This window comes from Mobula birostris, chromosome 27, assembly GCF_030028105.1.
Source record: "Mobula birostris isolate sMobBir1 chromosome 27, sMobBir1.hap1, whole genome shotgun sequence".
NCBI classification, from domain to species: domain Eukaryota; kingdom Metazoa; phylum Chordata; class Chondrichthyes; order Myliobatiformes; family Myliobatidae; genus Mobula; species Mobula birostris.
Genome location: NC_092396.1, coordinates 188,065 through 213,609, shown reverse-complemented (window position 1 = coordinate 213,609; position 25,545 = coordinate 188,065). Strand labels below are relative to the sequence as shown.

Sequence of the window (25,545 nt, the reverse complement as noted above, 5' to 3'; positions counted from 1 at the left end):
AATCTACAAGGGTATACGTGCTATCGAAGGGACAGAAAGGTGGGCAGAGGGGGTGGGGTGGCCCTGTTGGTGAGGAATGAGATTCAGTCCCTTGCAAGGGGGGACATAGAATCAGGAGAAGTAGAGTCAGTGTGGACAAAACTGAGGAACAGTAAGGGCAAAAAGACCCTAATAGGTGTTATCTACAGGCCCCCAAACAGTAGCATGGATATTGGGTGCAAGTTGAATAGGGAGTTAACGATGGCATGTGGCAAAGGAAATGTCGCAGTAGTTATGGGGGATTTCAACATGTAGATGAACTGGGGAAAACAGGTTGGTACTGGACCCCAGGGTAGGGAGTTTGTAGAATGCCTATGGGATGCATATTTGGAGCAGCTTGTACGAGAGCCGACCAGGGATAAGGCTATTCCGGACTTAGTGTTGTGCAATGAACAGGATTTGATAAGTGATCTTGAAGTAAAGGAGCCATTAGGAGGTAGTGACCATAATATGATAAGTTTTTATCTGCAAGTTGAGAGGGATAAGGGCAGATCAGAAGTGTCAGTATTGCAGTTGAACAAAGGAGCCTATGGAGCCATGAGGGAGGAGCTGGCCAAAGTTGACTGGTCGGATATCCTAGCAGAAAAGACAGTGGAACAGCAATGGCAGGTATTCTTGGGAATAATGCACAAGGTGCAAAATCAGTTCATCCCCTGGAGAAGGAAGGATTCAAAGTGGGGAAAGTGGCCACAGTGGTTGACAAAGGAAGTCAGAGATAGCATAGCATTAAAAAAGAAGTATAACAGAGCTAAGGTGAGTGGGAAGACGGATGATTGGGAAATTTTTAAGGAGCAACAGAACTTAACTAAAAAGGCAATACGGGGAGAAAAAATGAGGTATGAATGCAAACTAGCTAGGAATATAAAGGAGGATAGCAAAAGTTTTTTTTAGGTATGTGAAGAGAAGGAAGATAGTTAAGACCAATGTTGGGCCCTTGAAGAATGAGTTGGGAGAAATTGTTATGGGAAACAGAGAAATGGCAGACGAATTTAATAAGTACTTTGGATCTGTCTTCACTAGGGAAGACACAAGCAATCTCCCAGATGTATGGATGGGCCAAGGACATAGGGTAACAGAGGAACTGAAACAGATTGACATTAGGAAGGAAACGGTGATGAGTAGACTGATAGGACTGAAGGCTAACAAATCCCCAGGTCCAGATGGTCTGCATCCTAGGGTACTAAAGGAGGTGGCTCTGGAAATTGTGGATGCATTAGTGATCATTTTCCAATGTTCCTTAGATTCAGAATCAGTTCCTGAGGATTGGCGAATGGCTAATGTTATCCACTTTTTAAGAAAGGAGGGAGGGAGAAAACAGAGAACTATCGCCCTGTTAGCCTAATATCAGTAGTGGGGAAGATGCTAGAGTCCATTATTAAAGATGAAATAGCGGCATATCTTGATAGCAGTGCTAGGATTGGGCCGAGCCAGCATGGATTTACCAAGGACAAATCATGCTTGACTAATCTATTGGAGTTTTTCGAGGATGTAACCAGGATGATAGACGCGGGAGATCCAGTGGATGTGGTGTACCTTGACTTTCAAAAGGCATTTGATAAGGTACCACATAGGAGATTGGTGGGTAAAATCAGACCTCATGGCATTGGGGGGAGGATATTGACATGGATAGAAAACTGGTTGGCAGATAGAAAGCAAAGGGTAGCAGTGAATGGGTGTTTCTCGGAATGGCAGGTGGTGACTAGTGGGGTGCCACAGGGCTCGGTATTGGGACCACAGCTGTTTATGATTTACGTCAATGATTTAGAGGAAGGCATTGTGAATAACATCAGCAAGTTTGCTGATGATACTAAGCTGGGTGGAAGTGTGACATGTGATGAGGATGTTAGGAGAATTCAAGGTGACTTGGATAGACTGGGTGAGTGGGCAGAAACTTGGCAGATGGCGTTTAATGTGAATAAGTGTGAGGTTATTCACTTTGGGAGCAAGAACAGGAAAGCAGATTATTATCTGAACGGTGTGGAGTTAGGTAAGGGAGAAATACAAAGAGATCTAGGAGAAAGCAGGATCTCCCAGTGGCCACACATTTTAATTCCACATCCCATTCCCATTCTGACATGTCTATCCACGGCCTCCTCTACTGTAAAGATGAAGCCACACTCAGGTTGGAGGAACAACACCTTATATTCCGTCTGGGTAGCCTCCAACCTGATGGCATGAACATTGACTTCTCTAACTTCTGCTAATGCACCAGCTCCCCCTCGTACCCCATCCGTTATTTATTTTTATACATACATTCTTTCTCTCACTCTCCTTTTTCTCCCCCTGTCCCTCTGACTATACTCCTTTCCCATCCTCTGGGTTCCCCCCCCCCCCACCGTCTTTCTCCCCGGACCTCCTGTCCCATGATCCTCTCATATCCCCTTTGCCAATCACCTGTCCAGCTCTTGGCTCCATCCCTCCCCCTCCTGTCTTCTCCTATCATTTTGTATCTCCCCCTCCCCCTCCCACTTTCAAATCTCTTACTAACTCTTCCTTCAGTTAGTCCTGACGAAGGGTCTCGGCCTGAAACGTCGACTGTACCTCTTCCTAGAGATGCTGCCTGGCCTGCTGCGTTCACCAGCAACTTTTATGTGTGTTGCTTGAATTTCCAGCATCTGCAGAATTCCTGTTGTTTGAGATCTAGGAGTACTTGTTCATCAGTCTCTGAAGGTGAATGAGCAAGTGCAACAGGCAGTGAAGAAGGCTAATGGAATGTTGGCCTTTATTACAAAGGGAATTGAGTACAAGAGCAAGGAAATCCTTTTGCATTTGTACAGGGCCCTGGTGAGACCACACCTGGAGTATTGTGTGCAGTTTTGGTCTCCAGGGTTAAGGAAGGACATCCTGGCTGTGGAGGAGGTGCAGTGTAGGTTCACTAGGTTAATTCCTGGGATGTCCGGACTGTCCGGACTGTCTAAGAGAGGTTAGAGAGACTGGGCTTGTACACGCTGGAATTAAGGAGATTGAGGGGGGATCTGATTGAGACATATAAGATTATTAAGGGATTGGACAAGATAGAGGCAGGAAATATGTTCCAGATGCTGGGAGAGTCCAGTACCAGAGGGCATGGTTTAAGAATAAGGGGTAGGTCATTTAGGACAGAGTTGAGGAGGAACAACTTCTCCCAGAGAGTTGTGGAGGTGTGGAACGCACTGCCTCAGAAGGCAGTGGAGACCAATTCTCTAGATGCTTTCAAGAAGGAGCTAGATGGGTATCTTATGGATAGGGGAATCAAGGGTTATGGGGACAAGGCAGGAACCGGGTATTGAAAGTAGATGATCAGCCATGATCTCAGAATGGTGGTGCAGGCTCGAAGGGCCGAATGGTCTACTTCTGCACCTATTGTCTATTGTCTATTGTCATATTAGTAACTTTCCTGTAATACAATGGGCTCTTAACTTGCTTAGCAGCCTCATGTGTGGCACTCTGTCAAAGGCCTTCTGAAAGTCCAAATACACAACATCCACTGCAACCCCTTTATCCATCCTACTTGTAATCTCTTCAAAGAATTCCAACAGATTTGTCAAGTAGGATTTTCCCTGAAGGAAACCATGCTGAATTTGTACTCTCTTGTCCTGTGTCACCAAGAACTCCATCACCTCATCCTTAACAATTGACTCTAACATCTTCCCAACCACTGAGGTCAGGCTAACTGGTCTATAATTTCCTTTCTGCTGCCTTTCTCCCTTTTTAAAGAGTGGAGTAACATTTGCAATTTTCCAGTCCTCTGGCACCATGCCAGAGTCCAATGATTTTTGATAGATCATTTCTAATGCCACCACAATCTCTAACATTATCTCTTTCAGAACCCTAGTGTGCAGTTCATCTGGTTTGGGTGACTTATGAACGTTTAGGTCTTTCAACTTTTTGAGCACCTTCTCTCTTGTAACAGTAACTGCACTCACTTCTCTTCCTTCACACACTACAACATCAGGCATACTGCTAGTTTCTTCCATAGTGAAGACTGATGCAAAATACTCATTTAGTTCTTCAGCTTGTCCCCCATTATTATTTCTCCTGCCTCATTTTCTAGCGCTCCTATACCTACTCTCATTTCTCTTTTATTTTTAACATACTTGAAAAAAACCCTTACTATCCACTTTGGTATTATTTGCTAGCTTGCTTTCATATTTCATCTTTTCCCTTCTAATGACTTGTTTAGTTGCTCTGTGTAGGTTTTTAAATACTTTCCAATCCTCTATCTTCCCACTAATTTTTGCTTTGTTGTATGCCCTTTCTTTTGCTTTTACAGTAGCTTTGACTTCCCTTGTCAGCCACGGTTGTACTATTTTACCAGTCACGGTTGTACTATTTTACCATCTGAGTATTTCTTCATTTTTTGGAATACACATGTCCTGCACTTTCCTCACTTTGCCCAGAAATGCACACCATTGCTGCTCTGCTCACATCCTTGCCAGCAGCTACTTTTAATTTACTTTGGCCAACTCCTCTCTCATACCACTGTAATTTTCCTTATTCCACTGAAATACTGCTATAAATGGCCTCTCTTCCCACCCTCCCTTGATGCTGTCGGAGGATGGTGCCTGAGTTTGGGGTCTGTGGTTTGTGAATTGGACTCTATAGTTCATGTTATCATTTGTTTCTTGTTTTGGTCACTTTTTTTTTGGTATTTTGGGCAATTTTGAACTGGGTGGCCTGCAGATAACGTGCACTGAGCTGAACAGAATATGCCTGTACTCTTTCGATTTTGTGTTTTATATTCTGTGTTTTTTGCTCATTTATTTTTGTTGCCATTTTTGCAATTCATTTTTTTTCACAGGGGGGTGATTTGATGCTTTTCTTAGAACGGGTTCTAAGATGTTCTTTGTTTCATTGTTCTCTGTGGGAAGAGAAATCTTAGGATTGCATACTGCATACATTGATAATAAATTTACAGTACTTTGAATTTTTGGTCTTATGGTCTTATAGATTGATTGTATGACTATAAAGTGGCACCGGGCACAGACGTGTCTGTACATAAGGTGAATGACAGGAAATGATTAGTAGTGGTGGTTGGAGGTGTGGAGGGGTGGGTAAGTTGGTGGAGGTGTTGTTTTTGAGTCAGGTGTAAACAATGCCTTAAGAGCCAGCAAACAGAATTGCAACTCTAACCAGGAACCCCTCAGTTATGTCTAATATTTTGCCTTTATTCATTTATGGGTACTCAGTGGGTTACACCTAACATGATTGCTTCGTGGCATTTGACCCCAGACATTGCAAGGTAGGATAAACACAATTTAATGCTTATTCTACTCATGACCGGCAAAATTCAGAGTGGGGAAATTTTATCCTTTCATAAAACATAGAACCCCGCAGGCCCAGAGATAGAACACAGAACATAGAACAGTACAGCACCGTACAGTCCCTTCAGCCACGATGTTGTGCCAATATTATGAGATCAATCTTACCCTTCCCTCCTACATAGACCCGCATTCATCTACCATACCTGGCAGGGCACTCACCACTCTGTGTTTTTAAAAAATAAAAACCTCTATCATCACCATATACTTCCCTCAAATCAGTTTAAAATTATGCCCCCTTTTCCAGGATTTACATTCTGGAAAATAAAATCTCTGGCTATCCACTTGATCTATGTCTCTTATCATCTTACACACTTTTATCAAGTCACCTCTCATCCTCCTTCACTCCAAAGAGAAAAGCCCTAGCTTGCTCACTCTTTCCTCATAAGTCAAACTGTCTACTCCAGGCAGCATCCTGTTAAATCTCTTCTGCACCTTCTCTAAAGTTTCCACATCCTTGCTTTAATGAGGGGACCAGAACTGAACACAATTCTCCAAGTTTGCATATTTTCTATGGAAATTATTCTAACTCACTGAAATGGGCAACTGGAAAGTGATGGTAGAGAATGGCCATGGCTGTAAGTTATTCGTCCATGTTGTCCTTTACAGGAACGTAAATAGAGTTAAGAGAAATAAACAGCTCATAAAGTTCGTACTCTGCCAAACGGAAATTCATAAATCTGAATGCTAATTGCCTAAAGGAGTATAAAACCAGGCTGAGAAGCAGAAAGGCTGCCTGAAGTGCACCTTGGCACTGTAGCAGTTAGCGTGACGCTATTCCAGCTGAATGCTTTGGAATTCAGCATTCAGTTCCAACACAGTCTTTAAGGAATTTGTATGTCCTCCGGTGTGTGCATAGGTTTGCTCCAGGTGCCCTGGTTTCCTCCCACAGTCCAAAAACATATGGGTTAGTAGGTTAATTGGTCATTGTAAATTTCCCTGTGATTAGGCTAGGGTTAAATACTGTTGGTGAGATGCTGGGTAATGTGGCTTGTTGGGCCAGAAGAGTCTGTTCTGCACTGTATCTCTAAATGCATAAATAAATAAACAAACACATAAATAACGTGTTTTTCTCCACTGTTTGCCAGGAGTACACAATGACAGTTTTCTTGCGCCAGATTTGGAAAGATGAACGTCTCTCATACAATCACACAAACAAGACCCTTGGACTGGACAGTCGTTTTGTGGATAAGCTGTGGTTACCAGACACATACATTGTGAATGCAAAGTCAGCCTGGTTTCATGATGTTACCGTTGAAAACAAACTCATCAGGCTTCAACCAGACGGAGTCATCCTCTACAGTATCAGGTTTAATTGAATGTGCTAAAGGGAGATATCTGTGTAATTTTACAAATACAGTATTGTGTTTTCAAATAATACTGAGGTCCTTGGGAGTGAATATCAGAATTTATGTGCAGGCACATTGTCTATGATTCTGACCAGCTTAAAATTGGGAAATAGTGAAGGAAAGAAAGAAAGATTAATGTTATTCGTTACCTGTACATCGAAATGTGTCATTTGTATCAAATCAAATCAGCAGGGATTGTACTGGGGCAGCCCACAAGTGTCACCACGATTCTGGCATCAACCTATCACGCACACAACTTACTTACCCTAAAGTGTACTTCCTTGGAATGTGGGAAGAAACAGGAACACCCAAAGGAAACCTGCACAGTTATTGGGAGCCTAATACAGTTGATGTTCTGGTTATAAATTATGAATTATGAAAATTTATACACAGCTGTCTCCTTTGCTATTGTTGTGTAATTCACCACTGTACAACCACAGAAAATTTATGCTGTGTAATGTACAGATATATCAGGCTGACAAGGAATCATTTCAAATGCCCTGTACCATTAAGTCCACATAATTGCTGCCCACGGATATTTTTTGAGTTTAATTGCAAGATAGTCGGTGCTTGTTCCTTAAGGTTGTCGTAGTCCGAGATTGGTGTAGTGGGCAGATAGTGGGTTTAAGCTCCCACTATCTATTAAAAGCTCTTAATGGCATGCATCTCAAATAGCCTCCAACAACCAATTCTAGTTCCTGACCTTCACATGTAGCTTAGCTACTAACCTGGTGGAAGCGTTTCTATTGACAGGAGAAGCGGCAGAGGCAGATAATTTAAAACCAGTCACTCCAGGCAGATGGGGCTCGTCAACAATGGCTGGTATTTCATCTAAGTGAAGATCTGAAATATCAACTGCCTTGCAGCTGTACCCATTCATGGAGAAGGCTTTGGGAGTAAACCCCTGAGGAAAAATCCAGAGATGGCATCCCTAAGGCAGCCCTACGTGGAGTTCAACACTAACTGGCAACTCCTGCAATACCTCTGGTGCCAAATTGTATTAGTCTCTGCTGTTCCTTTGGAATCATCAGCCGTGTGATAAGGTGGGTGGGGGGGTGTTGCTGCTGGATGGAGAACAACGTGCTCTCCATATCACACTGCCCAGGCTTGCTTACTGGCTTGGGTATCATGTAAATAGCTATGACACAAGATCCAAGTTTGATCCTGACCAACTGAGTCCCTCAATTGGTACTGGTCCTGGAAGAGAATTGGCTGGATGCTGCTTGAATATTTGCAGTTTCAAGTTTGGTTTAAAGTGTGATCTTTTGCATTTGTTATCTTAATTGGGGTTGATTTACAAATTTCTAAGCAGATGTCACTTTGGAATTGCTGTAATGAATCACTGTTTGGAATTTGTCATCTAATCTGGACACCATTTCTTTGGTAGAATTACTTCCACAGTTGCTTGTGACATGGATCTCACCAAGTACCCAATGGATGAGCAAGAATGCATGCTGGATCTTGAGAGCTGTGAGTTTACTTTTTAACTACGCATTATCACTTCCTCCTAGATTTATGTTCCTTGGCCAAAAAGTCTGAAGATGCTGAGTGGGATGGTGAATTGTGTGGTGGATGCAGGGAACCTTCAAGGGAACAAAAACAGGCTGAGTAAATAGACAAGGATATTGCAAGGGCCATCAGGATCAGAATCAACTTCAATATCACTGGCACATGTTGTGAAATTTGTTGTTTTGTGGCAGCAGTACATTGCAATACATAATAAAAACTATAAATTCCAATAAGTAGTGCAAAATGAGAGCAAGAAAATATAGCGAGATAGTGTTCATGGGTTCATTGTTCATTCAGAAATCTGATGGTCGAGGGGAAGAAGCTGTTCCTGAAATATTGAGTGTGTGCCTTCAGGCGACTGTACTTCCTCCTTGATGGTAGCAATGAGAAGACGGCATGTCCTGGGAGATGGGATCTTCAATGATGGATGCCCTCTTCTTGAGGCATCACCTTTTGAAGGTGTCCTCAACTGTGAGGAGGCTAGTGCCCATGATAGAGATGGCTGAGTTTACACCTTTCTACAGTTTTTTCCAATCCTGTCTTGTCTTGTCTTGTCTTATCTATACTGCACCTTCTATACCAGACAGTGCAGTGGCCCTTCCATACCAGACAGTCATACAACCAGTTACAATGATCTCCATAGTACATCTGTAGAAATTTGTGAGACTCTTTAATTACATACTAAGTCTACTGAAACTTCTAATAACGTATAGCTGCTGTTGTGCCTTCTTTGTAATTACATCAATATGTTGGAATCAGGATAGATGCTTCTTCATTTTTCCAGATGGCTATTCAGCAGAAGATATTGTCTATCGATGGTCAGACAATCAGGATCAGATACATGGACTGGACCAAATCCAGCTGGCTCAGTTTACAATAACCAACTACTATTTTGTTACTGAAATGATGAATTTTAAATCAGGTAAGTGACATTTTCAACAAGACCGACATGTTGGCAGCTCAGTAAAGTCCAAGGAAGAACGTGCTTCTCTGGCATTAGGGCCACAATGGGTATTGTGGCCACTCCTCATTGGGCACATGCTGCAGAAATCATGTAATGTGGGTCTAACGTGACAACAAAGTTCAAAGTAAATTTATTATCAAAGTACATAGAGTAATAGAGTATAGAAAAGTATAGCACAGAAACAGGCCCTTTGGGTCACCTGGTTTGTGCCAAACCATTTTAACTGCCTATTCCCATCGACCTGCACAGGGACCAGAGCCCTCCATACCATCGACGTACCCATCCAAACTTCTCTTAAATATTTAAATCGAGCTCGCAAGTATCACTTGCTCTGGCAGCTTGTTCCATACTCTCTCAACCTTCTGAATGAAGAACTTTGCCCTCTAATTCTCCTTAAACCTTTTACCTTTCACACTTAACCCATAACTTCCATTTGTAGAGCCACCCAACCTCAGTGGACAATGCCTGCTTGCAGTTACCCTAGCTATACCCCTCATAATTTTGTATACATCTATCAAATCTCCTCTAAATCTTCTATGTTCTAAGGAATACAGTCCCAACCCATTCAATCTGTCCTTGTAACTCAGGACCTCCAGAGTAGACAACATCCTTATAAATTTTCTCTGCACACTTTCAACCTTATTTACATCTTTCCTGTAGGTAGATGCCCAAAACTGCACACAATACTCCAAATTAGGCCTAACCAATGTCTTGTATAACTTCAACATAACATCCCATCTCCTGTACTCAATACTTTGATTTACGCAGGCCTATGTTCCAAAAACTTTCTTTATGACCATAACAATCTGTGATGCTACTTTCAATGAATTATGGACTCGTATTCCCGGATTGTTCTACTGCACTCTTCAGTGCGCTACCATTCACTGTGTATGACCAACGCAGGTTGGTCCTACCGTAGTGCAACACCTCACACTTGTTTGCATTAAATTCCATCTGCCATTTTTAGCCCACGGGTCTATAATTTCCTGTTATATTTTTAGAGGCTTTCTTAAACAGCAGAAAAATGCTGTCTATCCTTCAAACCTCTGGTACATCACCTGTTGCTAAGGATTATTTATATACCTCTGCTAGGACCCCAGCAAATTTTGCATTTGCCTCCCATGGGGTCCAAGGGAACACCTTGCCAAGCCCTAGGGGTTTATCCACGCTAATTTGCCTCAAGACAACAAACACCTTCTCCTCTGTAATCTGTATATAGAGCCCACAAAATTGATGCTGATTTGCCTCACTTCTGTAGATTGTGTCCGTCTCCTCAGTAAATACGGATGCAAAAAAATCCATTTAAGATCTCCTCCATCTCTTTTGTCTCCACACATGGATTACCTTTCTCATCTTCCAGAGACCAATTTAGTTCCTTCCCATTTTTTGCTCTTATGGTAGTCTTATTCAGAAAGTTAGAAGGCATGGGATCCAGGGAAGTTTGGCCAGGTGGATTCAGAATTGGCTTGCCTGCAGAAGGCAGAGGGTGGTGGTGGAGGGAGTACATTCAGATTGGAGGATTGTGACTAGTGGTGTCCCACAAGGATCTGTTCTGGGACCTCTACTTTTCGTGATTTTTATTAACGACCTGGATGTGGGGGTAGAAGGGTGGGTTGGCAAGTTTGCAGACGACACAAAGCTTGGTGGTGTTGTAGACAGTGTAGAGGATTGTCAAAGATTGCAGAGAGACATTGATAGGATGCAGAAGTGGGCTGAGAAGTGGCAGATGGAGTTCAACCCGGAGAAGTGTGAGGTGGTACACTTTGGAAGGACAAACTCCAAGGCAGAGTACAAAGTAAATGGCAGGATACTTGGTAGTGTGGAGGAGCAGAGGGATCTCAGGGTACATGTCCACAGATCCCTGAAAGTTGCCTCACAGGTGGACAGGGTAGTTAAGAAAGCTTATGGGGTGTTAGCTTTCATAAGTTGAGGGATAGAGTTTAAGAGTCGCGATGTAATGATGCAGCTCTATAAAACTCTGGTTAGGCCACACTTGGAGTATTGTGTCCAGTTCTGGTCGCCTCACTATAGGAAGGATGTGGAAGCATTGGAAAGGGTACAGAGGAGATTTACCAGGATGCTGCCTGGTTTAGAAAGTATGCATTATGATCAGAGATTAAGGGAGCTAGGGCTTTACTCTTTGGAGAGAAGGAGGATGAGAGGAGACATGATAGAGGTGTACAAGATAATAAGAGGAATAGATAGAGTGGATAGCCAGCGCCTCTTCCCCAGGGCACCACTGCTCAATACAAGAGGACATGGCTTTAAGGTAAGGTGTGGGAAGTTCAAGGGGGATATTAGAGGAAGGTTTTTTACTCCGAGAGTGGTTGGTGCGTGGAATGCACTGCCTGAGTCAGTAGTGGAGGCAGATACACTAGTGAAGTTTAAGAGACTACTAGACAGGTATATGGAGGAATCTAAGGTGGGGGCTTATATGGGAGGCAGGGTTTGAGGGTCGGCACAACATTGTGGGCCGAAGGGCCTGTACTGTGCTGTACTATCCTATGTTCTATGTTAATATAGCTGGAGAATCCTTTAGGATTCTCGTTCACCTTGTCTGCAGAGCAACCTCATGCCTTTCTTTTAGTCCTCCTGATTTCTTTGTGTCCTCTTGTATTTCTTATACTCTATAAGCACCTCATTTGTTTTTACCTGCCTATACCTGCAATGCACCTTCTATTTATCTCTTGAAAACCAAGGTTCCCTATACCTGTTATCTTTACCTTTTATTCTTACATACACATGCAAGTTTTGTACTTTTGAAGGCCTCCCACCTAGCATGTACATTTGTGCCAGAGAACAGCCTGTCCCAATTCACACTTGTCAGATTCTTTCATCAAAATTGCCCTTTCCATAATTTAGAATCTCAACCCACAGACCAGACCTATCTTTTTACATATTTACTTTGAAAGTAATGGCATTGTGGTCACTAGATTCAAAGTGTTCCCCTGCACAATCTTGTGTCACCTGCCCTATCTCATTCCCTAATAGCAGATCAAGTATCATGCACTCTTTCGCTGGGACTTCTTGATACTGATTTAAAGAACTTTCCTGAACATGTTTGACAAACTCTATCCCATCTAGTCCTTTTACAGTATGGGAATCCCAGTAAATATGTGGAAAGTTAAAATTACCCACTATAACAACCTTATGTTTCTTGCAACTGTCTGTGACCTCTCTACAGATTTTTTTTAAATCCCTTGGACTGTTGGGTTGTCTGTAATATAGACCCATTAACGTGGTCGTACCTTTCTTATTACACAATGCCACCCATATAGCCTCATTATGCGAATTCTCCAGTATGTCCTTACGGAGCATGGGTGTGACATTTCCTTGATTAGTGACGTCACTTCTCCTTTAATCCCTTCCCCGCTGTTGCATCTAAAACAATGGAACCCCAGACTATTGAGCTAAAAGTCCATAAGACCATAAGACAAAGGAGCAGAAGTTGGCCATTTGGCCCATCAAGTCTGCTCCGCCATTTTATCATGAGCTGATCCATTCTCCCATTTAGTCCCACTCCCCCGCCTTCTCACCATAACCTTTGATGCCCTGGCTACTCAGATACCTATCAATCTCTGCCTTAAATGCACCCAATGACTTGGCCTCCACTGCTGCCCGTGGCAACAAATTCCATAGATTTATCACCCTCTGGCAAAAAAAATTTCTTCGCATTTCTGTTCTGAATGGGCGCCCTTCAATTCTTATGTCATACCCTCTCGTACTAGACTCCCCCATCATGGGAAACAACTTTGGCACATCCACTCTGTCCATGCCTTTCAACATTCGAAATGTTTCTATGAGGTCTCCCCTCATTCTTCTAAACTCCAAGGAATACAGTCCAAGAGCAGACAAACGTTCCTCATATGTTAACCCTCTCATTCTTGGAATCATTCTAGTGAATCTTCTCTGTACCCTCTCCAACGTCAGCACATCCTTTCTTAAATAGGGAGACCAAAACTGCCCACAGTACACCAAGTGAGGTCTCACCAGCGCCTTATAGAGCCTCAACATCACATCCCTGCTCCTATACTCTATTCCTCTAAAAGTGAATGCCAACATTGCATTCGCCTTCTTCACTACCGGCTCAACTTGAAGGTTAACCTTAAGGGTATCCTGTATGAGGACTCCCAAGTCCCGTTGCATCTCAGAACTTTGAGTTCCTTCCCCATTTAAATAATAGTCTGCCTGTTTATTTCTTCTGCCAAAGTTCATAACCACACACTTTCCAACATTGTATTTCATTTGCCACTTCTTTGCCCATTCTTCCAATCTATCCAAGTCTCTCTGCAGACTCTCCATTTCCTCAGCACTACCGGCCCCTCCACCTATCTTCGTATCATCAGCAAACTTAGCCACAAAGCCATCTATTCTATAATCCAAATCATTGATGTACAATGTAAAAAGAAGCGGCCCCAACACGGACCCTGTGGAACACCACTGGTAACCGGTAGCCAACCAGAATAGGATCCCTTTATTCCCACTCTCTGTTTCCTGCCAATCAGCCAACGCTCTATCCACGTATGTAACTTTCCCGTAATTCCATGGGCTCTTATCTTGTTAAGTAGCCTCATGTGTGGCACCTTGTCAAAGGCCTTCTGAAAATCCAAATATACAACATCCACTGCATCTTCCTTGTCTAGCCTACTTGTAATTTCCTCAAATTGTTCTGCCCCTCCTGCAACCAAGTCTCACTAAAGGCTACAGTATCATAATTCCAGGTGTTGATCCATGCCCTGAGATCACTTGCCTTTCCTGCATTGAAATATATGCAGCTCAGAACACGAGTCGGACCATGCTCAACTTTTTGATTCCTGACTTTGTCTGAGGTCTTAACAACATCAGTCTTCACAACCTCTCCGCTATCTATTCTGGCACTCTGGTTCCCATTCCCCTGCAACTCTAGTTTATATGTCACTATATATTACCCTGAGATTGAACAAGCATTTACAGTATAGAAAATAAATACAATAGAATCAATGAAAAGCTACACACAATGACTGACAAACAGTCAGTGTGCAAAAGATGATAAACTATGCAAATACAAAACAAAACAAATAATAGATGCATACACGTATACATACATAGTTGTGGAATCAGTTCAGTGTTGGGATGAGTGAAGTTATCCCTTCTGGTTCAGGAGCCTGATGGTTGAAGGATAATAACTGTTCCTGAACCTGGTGGTATGAGTCTTGAGGCTCCTGTACCAGCTTTCACATGGCAGCAACAAGAAGAGAGCATCGTCAGGATGGTGGAGGTCCCTGATGATAGATGCTGCTTTCTTGTGGCAGTGCTCCATAAGAATTAGAAGCAGGAGCCTGCAAGAATTTTGTTAGTTTATTTGCTACAATGTAGGATAGCAGGTCATGAGGATTGGAATATAAGATTTATGAGTATGAAGGACAAATTTCCAGCATAAGTTTAACTGCTAATTACTAATTGATTAGGGTTCTCCGTTGGTTGGGGTTGACCATGGATGTTGCACCCTAGCATTCTACGTTCGATATGAAAGCCAGGACAGTAAAATATTGAGAGAAAGCTGTTGCCCATGCAGCAGGCTTCCCTTCTCCATGCAGCTGATGAATCTAAAGGAACAGTAAAGACTGATACAGTTTGAAACCAGCAGCATTGCACAAGTTGCTAGTCAGTGCATAACTCAATGTCGGACTGCCTCAGGGACTCCATCTATGGACTTTTCCTCTGGGTTTACTGCCAAAGCTTTCCCCAAGAGTGGGTATAGCTGCAAGGCAGTGGAGATTTGAGGTCAGAGTTTTCCTTTTCCTAGATGAGCTACAAACCATGGTTGACAAGCCTCATCTGACTGAAGCAACTGGTTTTAAGGCACCAGTCATCCACCTTTGCTCCTCTCCTGTCAGTGGAAACAGTTCTATCGGGCTTAGTAGCTTAGCCACACATGAAGGCCAGGAGCTGGACATAGTTGTCGGAGGCTATCTGAGATACATGCCATTGGGAGCTTATCCCCGCGACTTCATCTGATTCCTCAAGGCTGTCATAGTCAGTAATTGTTAGGAGCTGGAATTTCAATAATGCTTAATAGCAGCTATTTTTCAATGTGACCACTGTACATCCAGTGAGTTAAACAATGATGATGAATTCTGATGTGGTTCTCTGTTCTCTTAACAAGTATTTTTCAATTTAGGCTTCCATTCCCAAATTTTTCCCAGTTCTTAAATGATCTTATCCAGCTCTGATCTTGAATCCTCAGAATCAGAATCAGGTTTATCATCACTGGCAGGTGTCATAAAATTTGTTAACTTAGCAACAGCAGTACAATGTAATCAATGATAATACAGAAATAAAGAAAAGTGTAAGTAAATAAATTACTGTAAACATGTGTATTAAGTAATTAAAAATAGTGCAAAAACAGAAGTAATACTGTATACTGTATGTATTTTTAAAAAAAGTGAGGTAGTGTCCAAGGATTCAATGTCCATTTAGGAATCGGATGGCAGAGGGGAAGAAGCTATTTCTGAATGGCTGAGTGTGTGCCGTCAGGCTTCTGTACCTCCTACCTGATGGTAACAGTGAGAAAAGGGGCATGCCGTGGGTGATGGGGGTCCTTAATAATGAACATTGCCTTTCTGAGATACAGCTCCATGAAGATGTTTTGAATGCTACAGAGGCTAGTACCAAATTTGGAGCTGACTAATTTTACAACTTTCTGTAGCTTCTTTCGGTACTGTGCAGTACTACACCAACACCCCCCCCACCCGCCCCCCCGCATACCAGGCAGTGATGCAGCTTGTCAGAATGCTCTTCATGGTACATCTATAGATGTTTTCTAGTATCTTAGATGACAAACCAACTGTCTTCAAACCCCTCATGAAATATAGCACCTGTCTTGCCTTCTTCAAAGCTACATCGATATGTTAGGACCAGGTTAGATCCTCAGAGATCTTGACACCCGGGAACATGAAATTGCTGACTCTCTCCACTTCTCATCCCTCTGTGAGGATTGGTTCATGTTCCTTCATCTTACCCTTCCTGAAATCCACAGTCAGCTCTTTCACCTTACTCATATTGAATGCAAGGTTGTTGCTGTGACACCATTCAACTAGCTGGTATACTCAACTTCTGTACGTCCTCTCTTCTCCATCTAAGATTCTACCAACAATGGTTGCATTGTCAGCAAATTTATAGATGGTATTTGAGCTGTGCCTAACCACACAGTCATGGTTATAGAGGGAGTAGAGCAGTGGACTTAGCACACACCCCTGAGGTGCACCAGTGTTGATGGTCAGTGAGGAGAAGGAATTATCATCAATCTGAACAGATTGTGGTCTTCCTGTTAGGAAGTTGAGGATCCATTTGCAGAAGGAGATACAGAGGCTCAGATTCTGTAGCTTATCGATCAGGACTGTGGGAATGATGGTGTTAAGCGCTGAGCTATAGTCAATAATGTCATCCGGACATAATGTTTGTATTGTCCAGGTGATCTAAGGCCGTGTGAAGAACCATTGAGATTCCTGCTGAACTCCTTCCTCTGAAGTTCAAAGTAAATTTATTATCAAATTACACATACCATACACAAGCCTGGGATTCATTTTTTTTGTGGGTATTCGCAGAGAAACATCAAAGGATCCATGAAAGACCAGACACAACGAGAAAAACAAACAACCAATACGCAAATACAAAAAATAATAATAAATAATTAAACAATAAATATCAAGAACATGAGATGAAGAGTCCTTGAAAGTAAATCAGTAGCTTGTGGGAACAAGTTGATTGTTGAGTGAAGTTATTCCTTTTGTTCAACAGACTGATGGTTGAGGGTTAATAACTGTCCCTGAACTTGGTGGTGTGCATCCTGAGGCTGCTTTACTTCCTTCCTGCATGAGAAGAAAGCGTGTCCTGGATGGTGGGGGTCCTTGATGATGGATGTTACTTTCCTGCGACAGTATTCCAGAGAATTGCCTGAAACTATAAATTCTGTTCACACCATAGGCTGAGTGATACACTCTTTTCCCGCTGAAGAGCAGTCATTGCCTTGAAGAGCTGTTCAAACTCCATTACGATTAAAACAAGGTTTAAGAAATGTTTGTGATCACGATGAAGGGCATCATTGGTATGTGCTGTCTATACACATTCTGACCCTCACCCATCCACTAACCCATGTCACACTTTAGATACGATCCCAACAAATAATGCCTCAAAGTGCAAAATGAGTGTGAAAATAGGTGTTGCAGCAAGTTCTTTTCAAGTTCAAGTTGAAGTTTAATTGTCATTTAACCATACAGTATATATGAATACAGCCAAACAAAACAGCTTCCTTTGGGGTCAAGGTACAAAATATAGTACCAACAGCACAATCACATATAGTTACAATAGCAGAAATACATACAGTTACAAATAGTATATAGCCCAAGTGCCTGGATGGCATGGTGTGTAGATTGATGGTGCATGGGATGCACTGAACAAACACTGGAGGGCAGCACTGACAGGATGTGCCAGCGGATTCCGGTTAATTAGAACACATCGGGACCAGTATTTGGCCCAGTTAGCCAAAATTTCCTGGAGATTGTTAAAAAGGTATGAAACAAGACAAACAGAACTAATTACAACACTACAAGTACAATAAAACTGTGTATTAGTTCCTAATAGTTATAGACAGAGGAATTCATCCGGTGTATGCCATTAACAAAATCAGTGCAGATAATGGACTGCCTTTATACAATGATATCAACAATTGCATCCTCTTTCATTGTAACATTAAAGTTGATTGTTTATACCTTCAAATGCTTTGTAGATTCTAACTTGTTGAAGCAGTGAAATCATTTCATTTTCACTCCCGAAGGCTTCGGGCATTGCCATGCCAGAAAGCTTAAAACCACAGTAAGCAAACTAGTTCAAAATTGTCTTACTGCTTATTTCTCGCCAACTGTCAATGGACAAAAATCACTGCTTTTGAACACAAAAACACTCAACTGATGCTATTTTAAAAAGTTCACTCTAAGCACAATTTACTATCTAACAGTCACACAAAGTGCATGCAACTGACGCTGGTTAGAACTTTTTTGGCAATCGTCTGTTGCCCCAGTTAAGCAGTATAGTATCCTAAATAAATGAAGGGAAACTCGGCTATTTTCAAAATTAGTTTTTGCTCTTTAGTATGCGACTGTCCTGATAATGGGAAGTGGCAGCCAATTTATGTATGGTGGGATCCTGCGATGATCAAAATCATTTTGCAGTGATGTTGTTTGAAGGATAAGTATTGGTCAGAGCAGTGGAATATTTAATATTCCATGGTTTAATATTTACGTAAAGCATGCTGATCTATTAATCTTTATCAGAACATCCTGATTATTAATTTATCTCATGGAAGGCTTCCATTTTCTGAATCAGTATCTTGTTTATTATCACTGACATTTGCTACGAAATTTGTTGTTTTATGGCAATAGTACAGTTAAATATATAAAGTATATAAAGTATATTGTAAGTTACAAGAAGAAATATATAAAAAATAAATATGCAGTGCAAAAAGAGACCAAGGTAGTGAGTTTAGGTTCATAGGTTCAGTGTCCATTCAGAAATCTGATGACAGAAAGGAAGAACCTGTTCTTGAAACAATTATTAAGGCATCCTTTAGTCTTGCGAGACCATGGATCCGCGCCTGTGTGGAAGACCAGCAGTTGCCCATTCTGCAAGTCTCCCCTCTCCACGACACCAATGTTGTCCAAGGGAAGGGCATTAGGACCCATACAGCTTGGCACCAGTGTCGTTGCAGAGCAATGTGTGATTAAGTGCCTTGCTCAAGGACACAACACGTTCCCTCGGCTGGGGCTCCAACTCACGACCTTCAGGTAGCTAGTCCAATGCCTTAACCACCTGACCACGTGCCCACACTTGAAACAGTATACTTTATATATCATGTGTTTGTGTCTTCAGACTCCTGTACCTCCTCCCTGATGGTAGCAATGAGAAGAAGACATGCCCTGAATCATGGGGGTCCTAATGATGGCTTCCTTTTTGAGGCATCACGTTATGAAGATGTCTTTGATCTTTGTTTTATCTGCACTGGTGATAGAAATTGCATAATTGTTGTCTCCGTGCTTCAGAGGGACTTAGCCCCCATATCCTTCACCCTAGTCACTGGTGAAAGGGGCAGGGACACTTGCAGACAAGGCCAGAATTGGGTTTAATCTTGTCTGTTGCTTTCCATAGCTGCTGTTCATTTCCTGCCTCTCTCCATCTGGAAAGGCTCTTGGCCACCATGCTCATGGTAGACCCATGTTCATGGAATTACAATGGAAAATAAGTTGGGGAAGGTACATGGACACCTATGGAGCATGTGGTGACCAATGTCACACCCAGATCAAGATTGTTTTATATCATTTCCAATATACATGTAAAGCAGAATGAAATAATTGTTACTCCAGATCCAATGCAGCACACAAAAACACATTAAGATAAAGGACACAATATTAATAAAAAACAATAAATATAAATATATAGCTTATGTACTTAAATTGATTGCATGTTTATAAAGTGGCACTAGGCACAATATCTGTACATAAGGTTGCTGACAGGAATTGATTTCATAGTGATGGATGGGGATGTGGAGGGGTTGGGGAGTTAGTGGGTGAAAGTGTTGATCAACCTTACTGCTTGGGGAAAGTAACTGTTTTTGAGTCTGGTGGTCCTAGCTTGGATGCTACATAGCCTCCTCCCTGATAGGACTGGGACCAACATTCCATGAACAAGGTGGGTGGGATCTTTCTTGATGTTACTGGCCCTTTTCTGGCACCTTTCTGTATGTATATTATGATGGTGAGTAGGTTGGTGCTAGTGATGCATTAGGCAGTTTTGATTACCCGCTGTACAGCCTTCCCGTCCTCTGCATTTTAGGTTCTATACAATACAGTGATGCAGCACTGACAGTAATTCAAACCCTGAGCTTGTCCACTGTTTCTCCAGCAGGTCAATTTCCACGGCTAAGTCTTCGTTTCTGTTTGAGGAGGAACAGAGGTGTCTACATCATTCAGTCATACATGCCTTCAATCCTATTGGTGGCAATGTCCTGGGTATCGTTCTGGATCAGTCAGTCAGCTGTGCCTGCCAGAGTCTCCTTAGGTGATGTTCTCATAATTCACAGTTGGCTTCCAAAGCCAAGTTACTTTATCAGCTTCAGTTTTTTTTTTATTGTCTTCTTTTTCCTATCTTTGTGTTCAGAGGTTCAAGTTTCAGGTTGAAGTTTAATTGTCGTTCAACCATACACATAAATACAGCCAAATGAAGCAGCATTCCTCCTGGGCCAGTGTGCAAGGCGCAGTAGCAACAGCACACAGAACATATAGTTATAATTGCAGAAAAAACATACAATCACAAATATATATTGTGTTGCATTTAAACCATAAAACTGTAAGAAGTGGGAACAGGAGGAGTTTCAGTTTGCTCTTATATTCAATTGGATTTTTGTATAATGACACCAAGATTGGGGCTATAGTGGACAGTGAGGAAGGATATCAACACTTGCAGCAGGATCTGAACCAACGGGAAGAAATGGGCTGAAAAATGGTAGGTGGAATTTAATGCAAGCAAGTGGTGGTGTCATATTTTGGCAGGACAAACCAGGATAAATTCTTGATCTTTGAATTGAAGAGCATTCATATGAGGATAGGTTAAGCAATCTCTTTAGAGCGGAGGAGGATGAGAGGTGACAATAGAGGTGTACAAGATGATAAGACAGGCAGATTGAGTAGATAGCCAGAGACTTCCCTAGGCCAAAAATGTCGAAACAGGTTCCAGACAAACAGCGTTCCAAGCAAGACCTCCACGGTGGAGCTGGCGGAAGATGACGGCACATCACAATGGCAGAAAAGGTGGAGGAAGGCTGCAGCAATGAAGGGTCCTCAGTCGTCTTACATTCCACACCTCTGGACCCTGACCCCGATCTGTCAAGGACTGTGTGGTAGCTGCCATGTATCAGCCTCCCCACATTAAACAAAGTCATGGACAGACATTCTCCATTAAGAGAATCCACCTTAACATCCTGGATTATGTGGATCAGCCTCTACAGGCGCCCAAGGACCCACCAATAGACAACCTCTTTGGAGAATATCATACTCCGCTCAAGTGATCGCACCAGTACTTTGAGATTCATTTTCTTGCTGGTATTTACAGGAAAAATAAAGGAAAAGAGTAGAATTTATTTTTAAAAAACTATACATGAACAAAGACCTGCAAACAACTGATGTGAGCATCTGTCCCTGTACTTCAGGTATCACCACGGTGCTGACCATGACAACCCTAATGATCAGCGCGAGGAAGTCCCTGCCTAGGGCGTCTGCCATTAAAGCGCTAGACGTATACTTCTGGATTTGCTATGTCTTCGTCTTTGCTGCTTTGGTTGAGTTTGCGTTTGCTCATTTCAATGCAGACTACATGAGAAAGCAACGCGCCAAAATTAAGACCAATAAACCAGGTGGGCAGGTGGGTATTGCTGTAATAGAGCACTGAACAATTTTTAGGTTGAAATGTGGGTGTGAATGTTTATTTACTTATTTAGAGATACGGCATGGAACAGGCCCTTCTGGTCCACCAAGCTGCATCGCCCAGCGTCCACCGATTCAACCTGAGCCTAATCACAGGACAATTTACAATGACCAATTAACCTACTAACAGGTACATCTTTGGATCATGACAGGGAACTGGAGCGCCCAGAGAAAACACATGCACACATGGGAAGGTACATACAAACTCCTTTCAGAAGATACTGGGATTGAACTCCAATGCCCCAAGCTATAAAAGCATCGTGCTAACCACAGTGCTGCCATGGCATCTGTGTTACAGTACAAAATCAAACTCTTTACCTGAAGGTGTTGTGCAAAACTACCCTTTTCACCATAAACACGAGATTCTGCAAATGCTGGAAATCTAGATTTACACAGACACAAAATGCTGGAGGAACTCAGCAGGTCAGGTTGCATCTATGGAGGGAAATAAACAGTCGACATTTTGGGATGAGACTATACATCAGGGCAGCAAACAAAGGGGGTAAAAAGCAGAATAAGAAGGTGGGTGGAAGGGAAAGCAATACAATCTGGCAGGTGATTGGTGAGTGGGTTGGCGAAGGATGAGGTAAGAAACTGGCAGATCATTTGTGGAGAAAGTAAAGGGCTGAAGACAAAGGAATCTGAAAGGAGAGGAGAATTCTGACTATAAGGGAAGGAGGAGGGTTAACCAAAGGGTGATAATAGACAGAATAAGATAACTGGGCAGAGGAAGGAATACAAGGAATGCACCATCCTCTCCTATTAGATTCCTCCTTCTTTGGAAGGGTCTCAGTTGTTTATCAACTGTTTATTCCCCTCCGTAGATACTGACTGATCTGCTGAATTCCTCCAGTATTTTGTCTTGCTCACCTATCTGCTCTCTGCCTAGAAAACAATAGGCACCACCAATGGGTAGGCATACGGTTAATGTTCTCCCTATCCAATGAACTACCCTGAAACCTCTCCCAGTAGTATGGTCCAGTTGCAGCAGTGTAGTGTAGTGGTTAGCATGACGCTATTACAGCTTGGGGTGTTGGAGTTCAGATTTCAGTTCCATTGTCCTCTGTAAGGAGCTTCTATGTCCTCCCTGTGAATATGTAAGGGGGTTTCGATTTTTATGTTACTGCGAAGGCTAATTAAAATGGCGTTTTTGTTATGTTAATCTGGGGAATGCGGCTTTGTTGTGCTTTAACGCTGAGAAAGTTTGCGCTAGCAGCTTATTGTGGTTTAGAGGGTGATAAGAGGGTGCTATTAACCAATTCGGATAGTTGTTATGGTTTTGGGGTACTTGGAGATACTGTATGCGCGGGGTTTTGGGGCAGAAGGCGGGAGAGCGAGACAGAGGATGGACCAGGTGCTGTGAGTCCGCTAACGGGTTCGGACCCCGAGCGGGACGTTCGGCGAGGAGACGGAGATGGACTCGGACTCGTGTGGAGCGTCTGGTCGACCACCGTTGTTGGTCCCAGGCGGCCGGTCGAGGTGGTCCGAGGGGGTCGCAGGGTGAAGAAGAAGGTCCTTGAGCTCCAACGGTTTTTGTGCACGAAGAGATTGAACTTTGATAAGTGTGGCGCCTTTTATTTTCCTTTTATATTTTATTCTCTTTTAATTATATAGTTCCAGTAATATCTATAAACTGTAAATCATTTAATTGCATCTGGTGTATTGTCTGTTATTTGGGGGGGGGGGGGTACCTCACACAGCATCCACAGAAACGAATTACCCAGTTTGGCGGGGCCGAGGCTGTTTCCCTAGACGACAGCGAGCCGAGCGACCCTGAGGGTGGCCAGGGGGGCTACAAATATATGGATTTCCTCCAGGTGCTCCACTTTCCTCCCACAGTCCAAAGACAAAGACATACTGGTTAATAGGTTAATTGGTCATTGTAAATTGTCCTGTGATTAGGCTAGGATTCAATTGGAGGTTGCTGGCGGCATAGCTTGAAGGGCTGGTAGGGCCTATTCTGTGCCGTATCTCTAAAATAAATAAAATAGCCAACTGTATGAGTGTCTGCAGAAGAACAGTGATTACAGATGGTTGATATAGTTACTGGGATCTTCTGGTGTTTGCCTTTGTGGTAGTTCTGGCCCCATCTGTGTACTTGCCAGCTTTGACTCATTCTCTCAACCCTGGCCCATGTTCAGGCCCCGCAGCAGACTCTCCAACATAAACCTAGTACTGACGCTCCCATGCAATGCATGGGGAGCACCACGATGTCCAAGGTGCCCTCTTGGCTGAGACTGTAGAAGCAATTTGTGCCTGCTCTCTGGGGAAGTTCAGGACATTGCACCAAATAAGAGTTAGAGTGAGGAGAACATTGTCCTGGGGATGATGTTTATTCTCGAACAGTAGATGTGAAATCATGATGTTGTTTGTGGGGCCTTGCTGGGTTTCCCCACACCAGTATTTCTTTGACTGTAAGGTGTCCTGGGCATGAAATGCACAAGAGAAATGCCTTATGGACACTTCCACACCCCACACCTCTGAAAATTACCTTTTCCAAAATCTGCATTCTGGAAAGCACTATAGGGATATTGAAACAAGAACATCACACCATCTTAAAAGCTTTGTCCCCCAGGCAGTCAATCAGATCAACCATTCTAGTCAGCCTCTCCCAACCCCCTCTATCCATTATCCCTGGCACTGCACTGCACTGTAAATACTTTAAATCACTTCTTATAATGCTGTTTACATTGTAAGTGCATGCAGGTATTTATACACATTTTATTCCCTATCTGTACTTTAACTTGTAACATTTTTATATAATTCTTTATTATTTATAATTGTTGAATGTTGTTTTTTGGTGCATGTCATGCCCTAACCAACATACCCAGCAAATTCTAATCCATGTAAATGTATATGACAAATAAAGTTGATCCTCTTTGATCACTTAGAATCATAGAGTCATAGAGAAGCACACCACAGAAGCAGTCCGTTCAGCCCACCTAGTCCATGCTGAACCATTTAATTGCCCACTCCCATTGACCCTTATCATGTTGATCCTTGATTACTTATTCAATTTTAGATGACATATAAAATTATCAATGAGCCCCATCTGCCCAGAGCAACTGGTTTTAAGGAGCTAGTAATCCGCCTTTGCCCCTTCTCCTGTCAGAAGAAGTGGTTCCGCTGGGCCTAGAAGCTAAGCCACATACATACACACAGACATATCTAGATACAAAACAACAAATTCCATGACAGATGCAAATCATAATAAACCTGATTCTGATTCTGATCCTTGATATGTAATCCTTCTTTTTGCAGGAAATTAAGAGAACCGGAAAGCAGGCAATTGTCTTGTTCTCCTTGTCGGCTGCTGGGGTGAATCAGGAGCTGCTCATGTCCAACAGACTGCACAGAGCCAACAGACTGCTCCACAGAAATGAAATCGAGAATGGGAAAGCACGGGCAGACAGGCAGAACACAGCTCTTCACAAGAAGCTGACGCTCAAGTCCATATTCAGACCTATTGATTCTGACACAATTGACATTTACGCAAGGGCAGTCTTCCCAGCTGCCTTTGCTGCCGTGAATGTCATTTACTGGGTGGCGTACACTATGTAAAAATCTAAGATTGCAAAGGAGAATGAAATAATTGTTACTCCAGATCCAATGCAGCACAAAAAAACACAATAAGATAAAGAACGATAATAATAAAAACGCAATAAATATAAACACTTAAGATAGGTTATATACATAGATCGATTGTATGACCATAAAGTGACACTGGGCACAGAAATGTCTGGACGTAAAGTGACTCTGACATGAAATGATAAAGTAGTGATGGTTGGGGTGTGGAGGGGTGGTTTAGTGGGTGGAGGTGTTAATCAGCCTTATTGCTTGGGGAAATTAATTTGAATATGGAAGTCCTGGCC

The 25,545-nt window shown here is 42.6% G+C and overlaps 1 protein-coding gene across 1 annotated transcript in view; it reads left to right on the top strand.

The window, feature by feature from the left end:
- Positions 1-25,266, top strand: part of gabrd (gamma-aminobutyric acid type A receptor subunit delta) — a 96,179-nt gene extending 70,913 nt beyond the window's left edge. Inside the window, exons 4-9 of the mRNA XM_072244751.1 lie at positions 6,428-6,648; positions 8,076-8,158; positions 8,982-9,119; positions 20,097-20,252; positions 21,400-21,611; positions 24,935-25,266. Of these exons, the coding sequence (XP_072100852.1) occupies positions 6,428-6,648; positions 8,076-8,158; positions 8,982-9,119; positions 20,097-20,252; positions 21,400-21,611; positions 24,935-25,234 (1,110 nt within the window). The 3' untranslated portion in view covers positions 25,235-25,266. The remainder of the gene's footprint in view (positions 1-6,427; positions 6,649-8,075; positions 8,159-8,981; positions 9,120-20,096; positions 20,253-21,399; positions 21,612-24,934) is intronic.
- Positions 25,267-25,545: the final 279 nt, after the last annotated feature.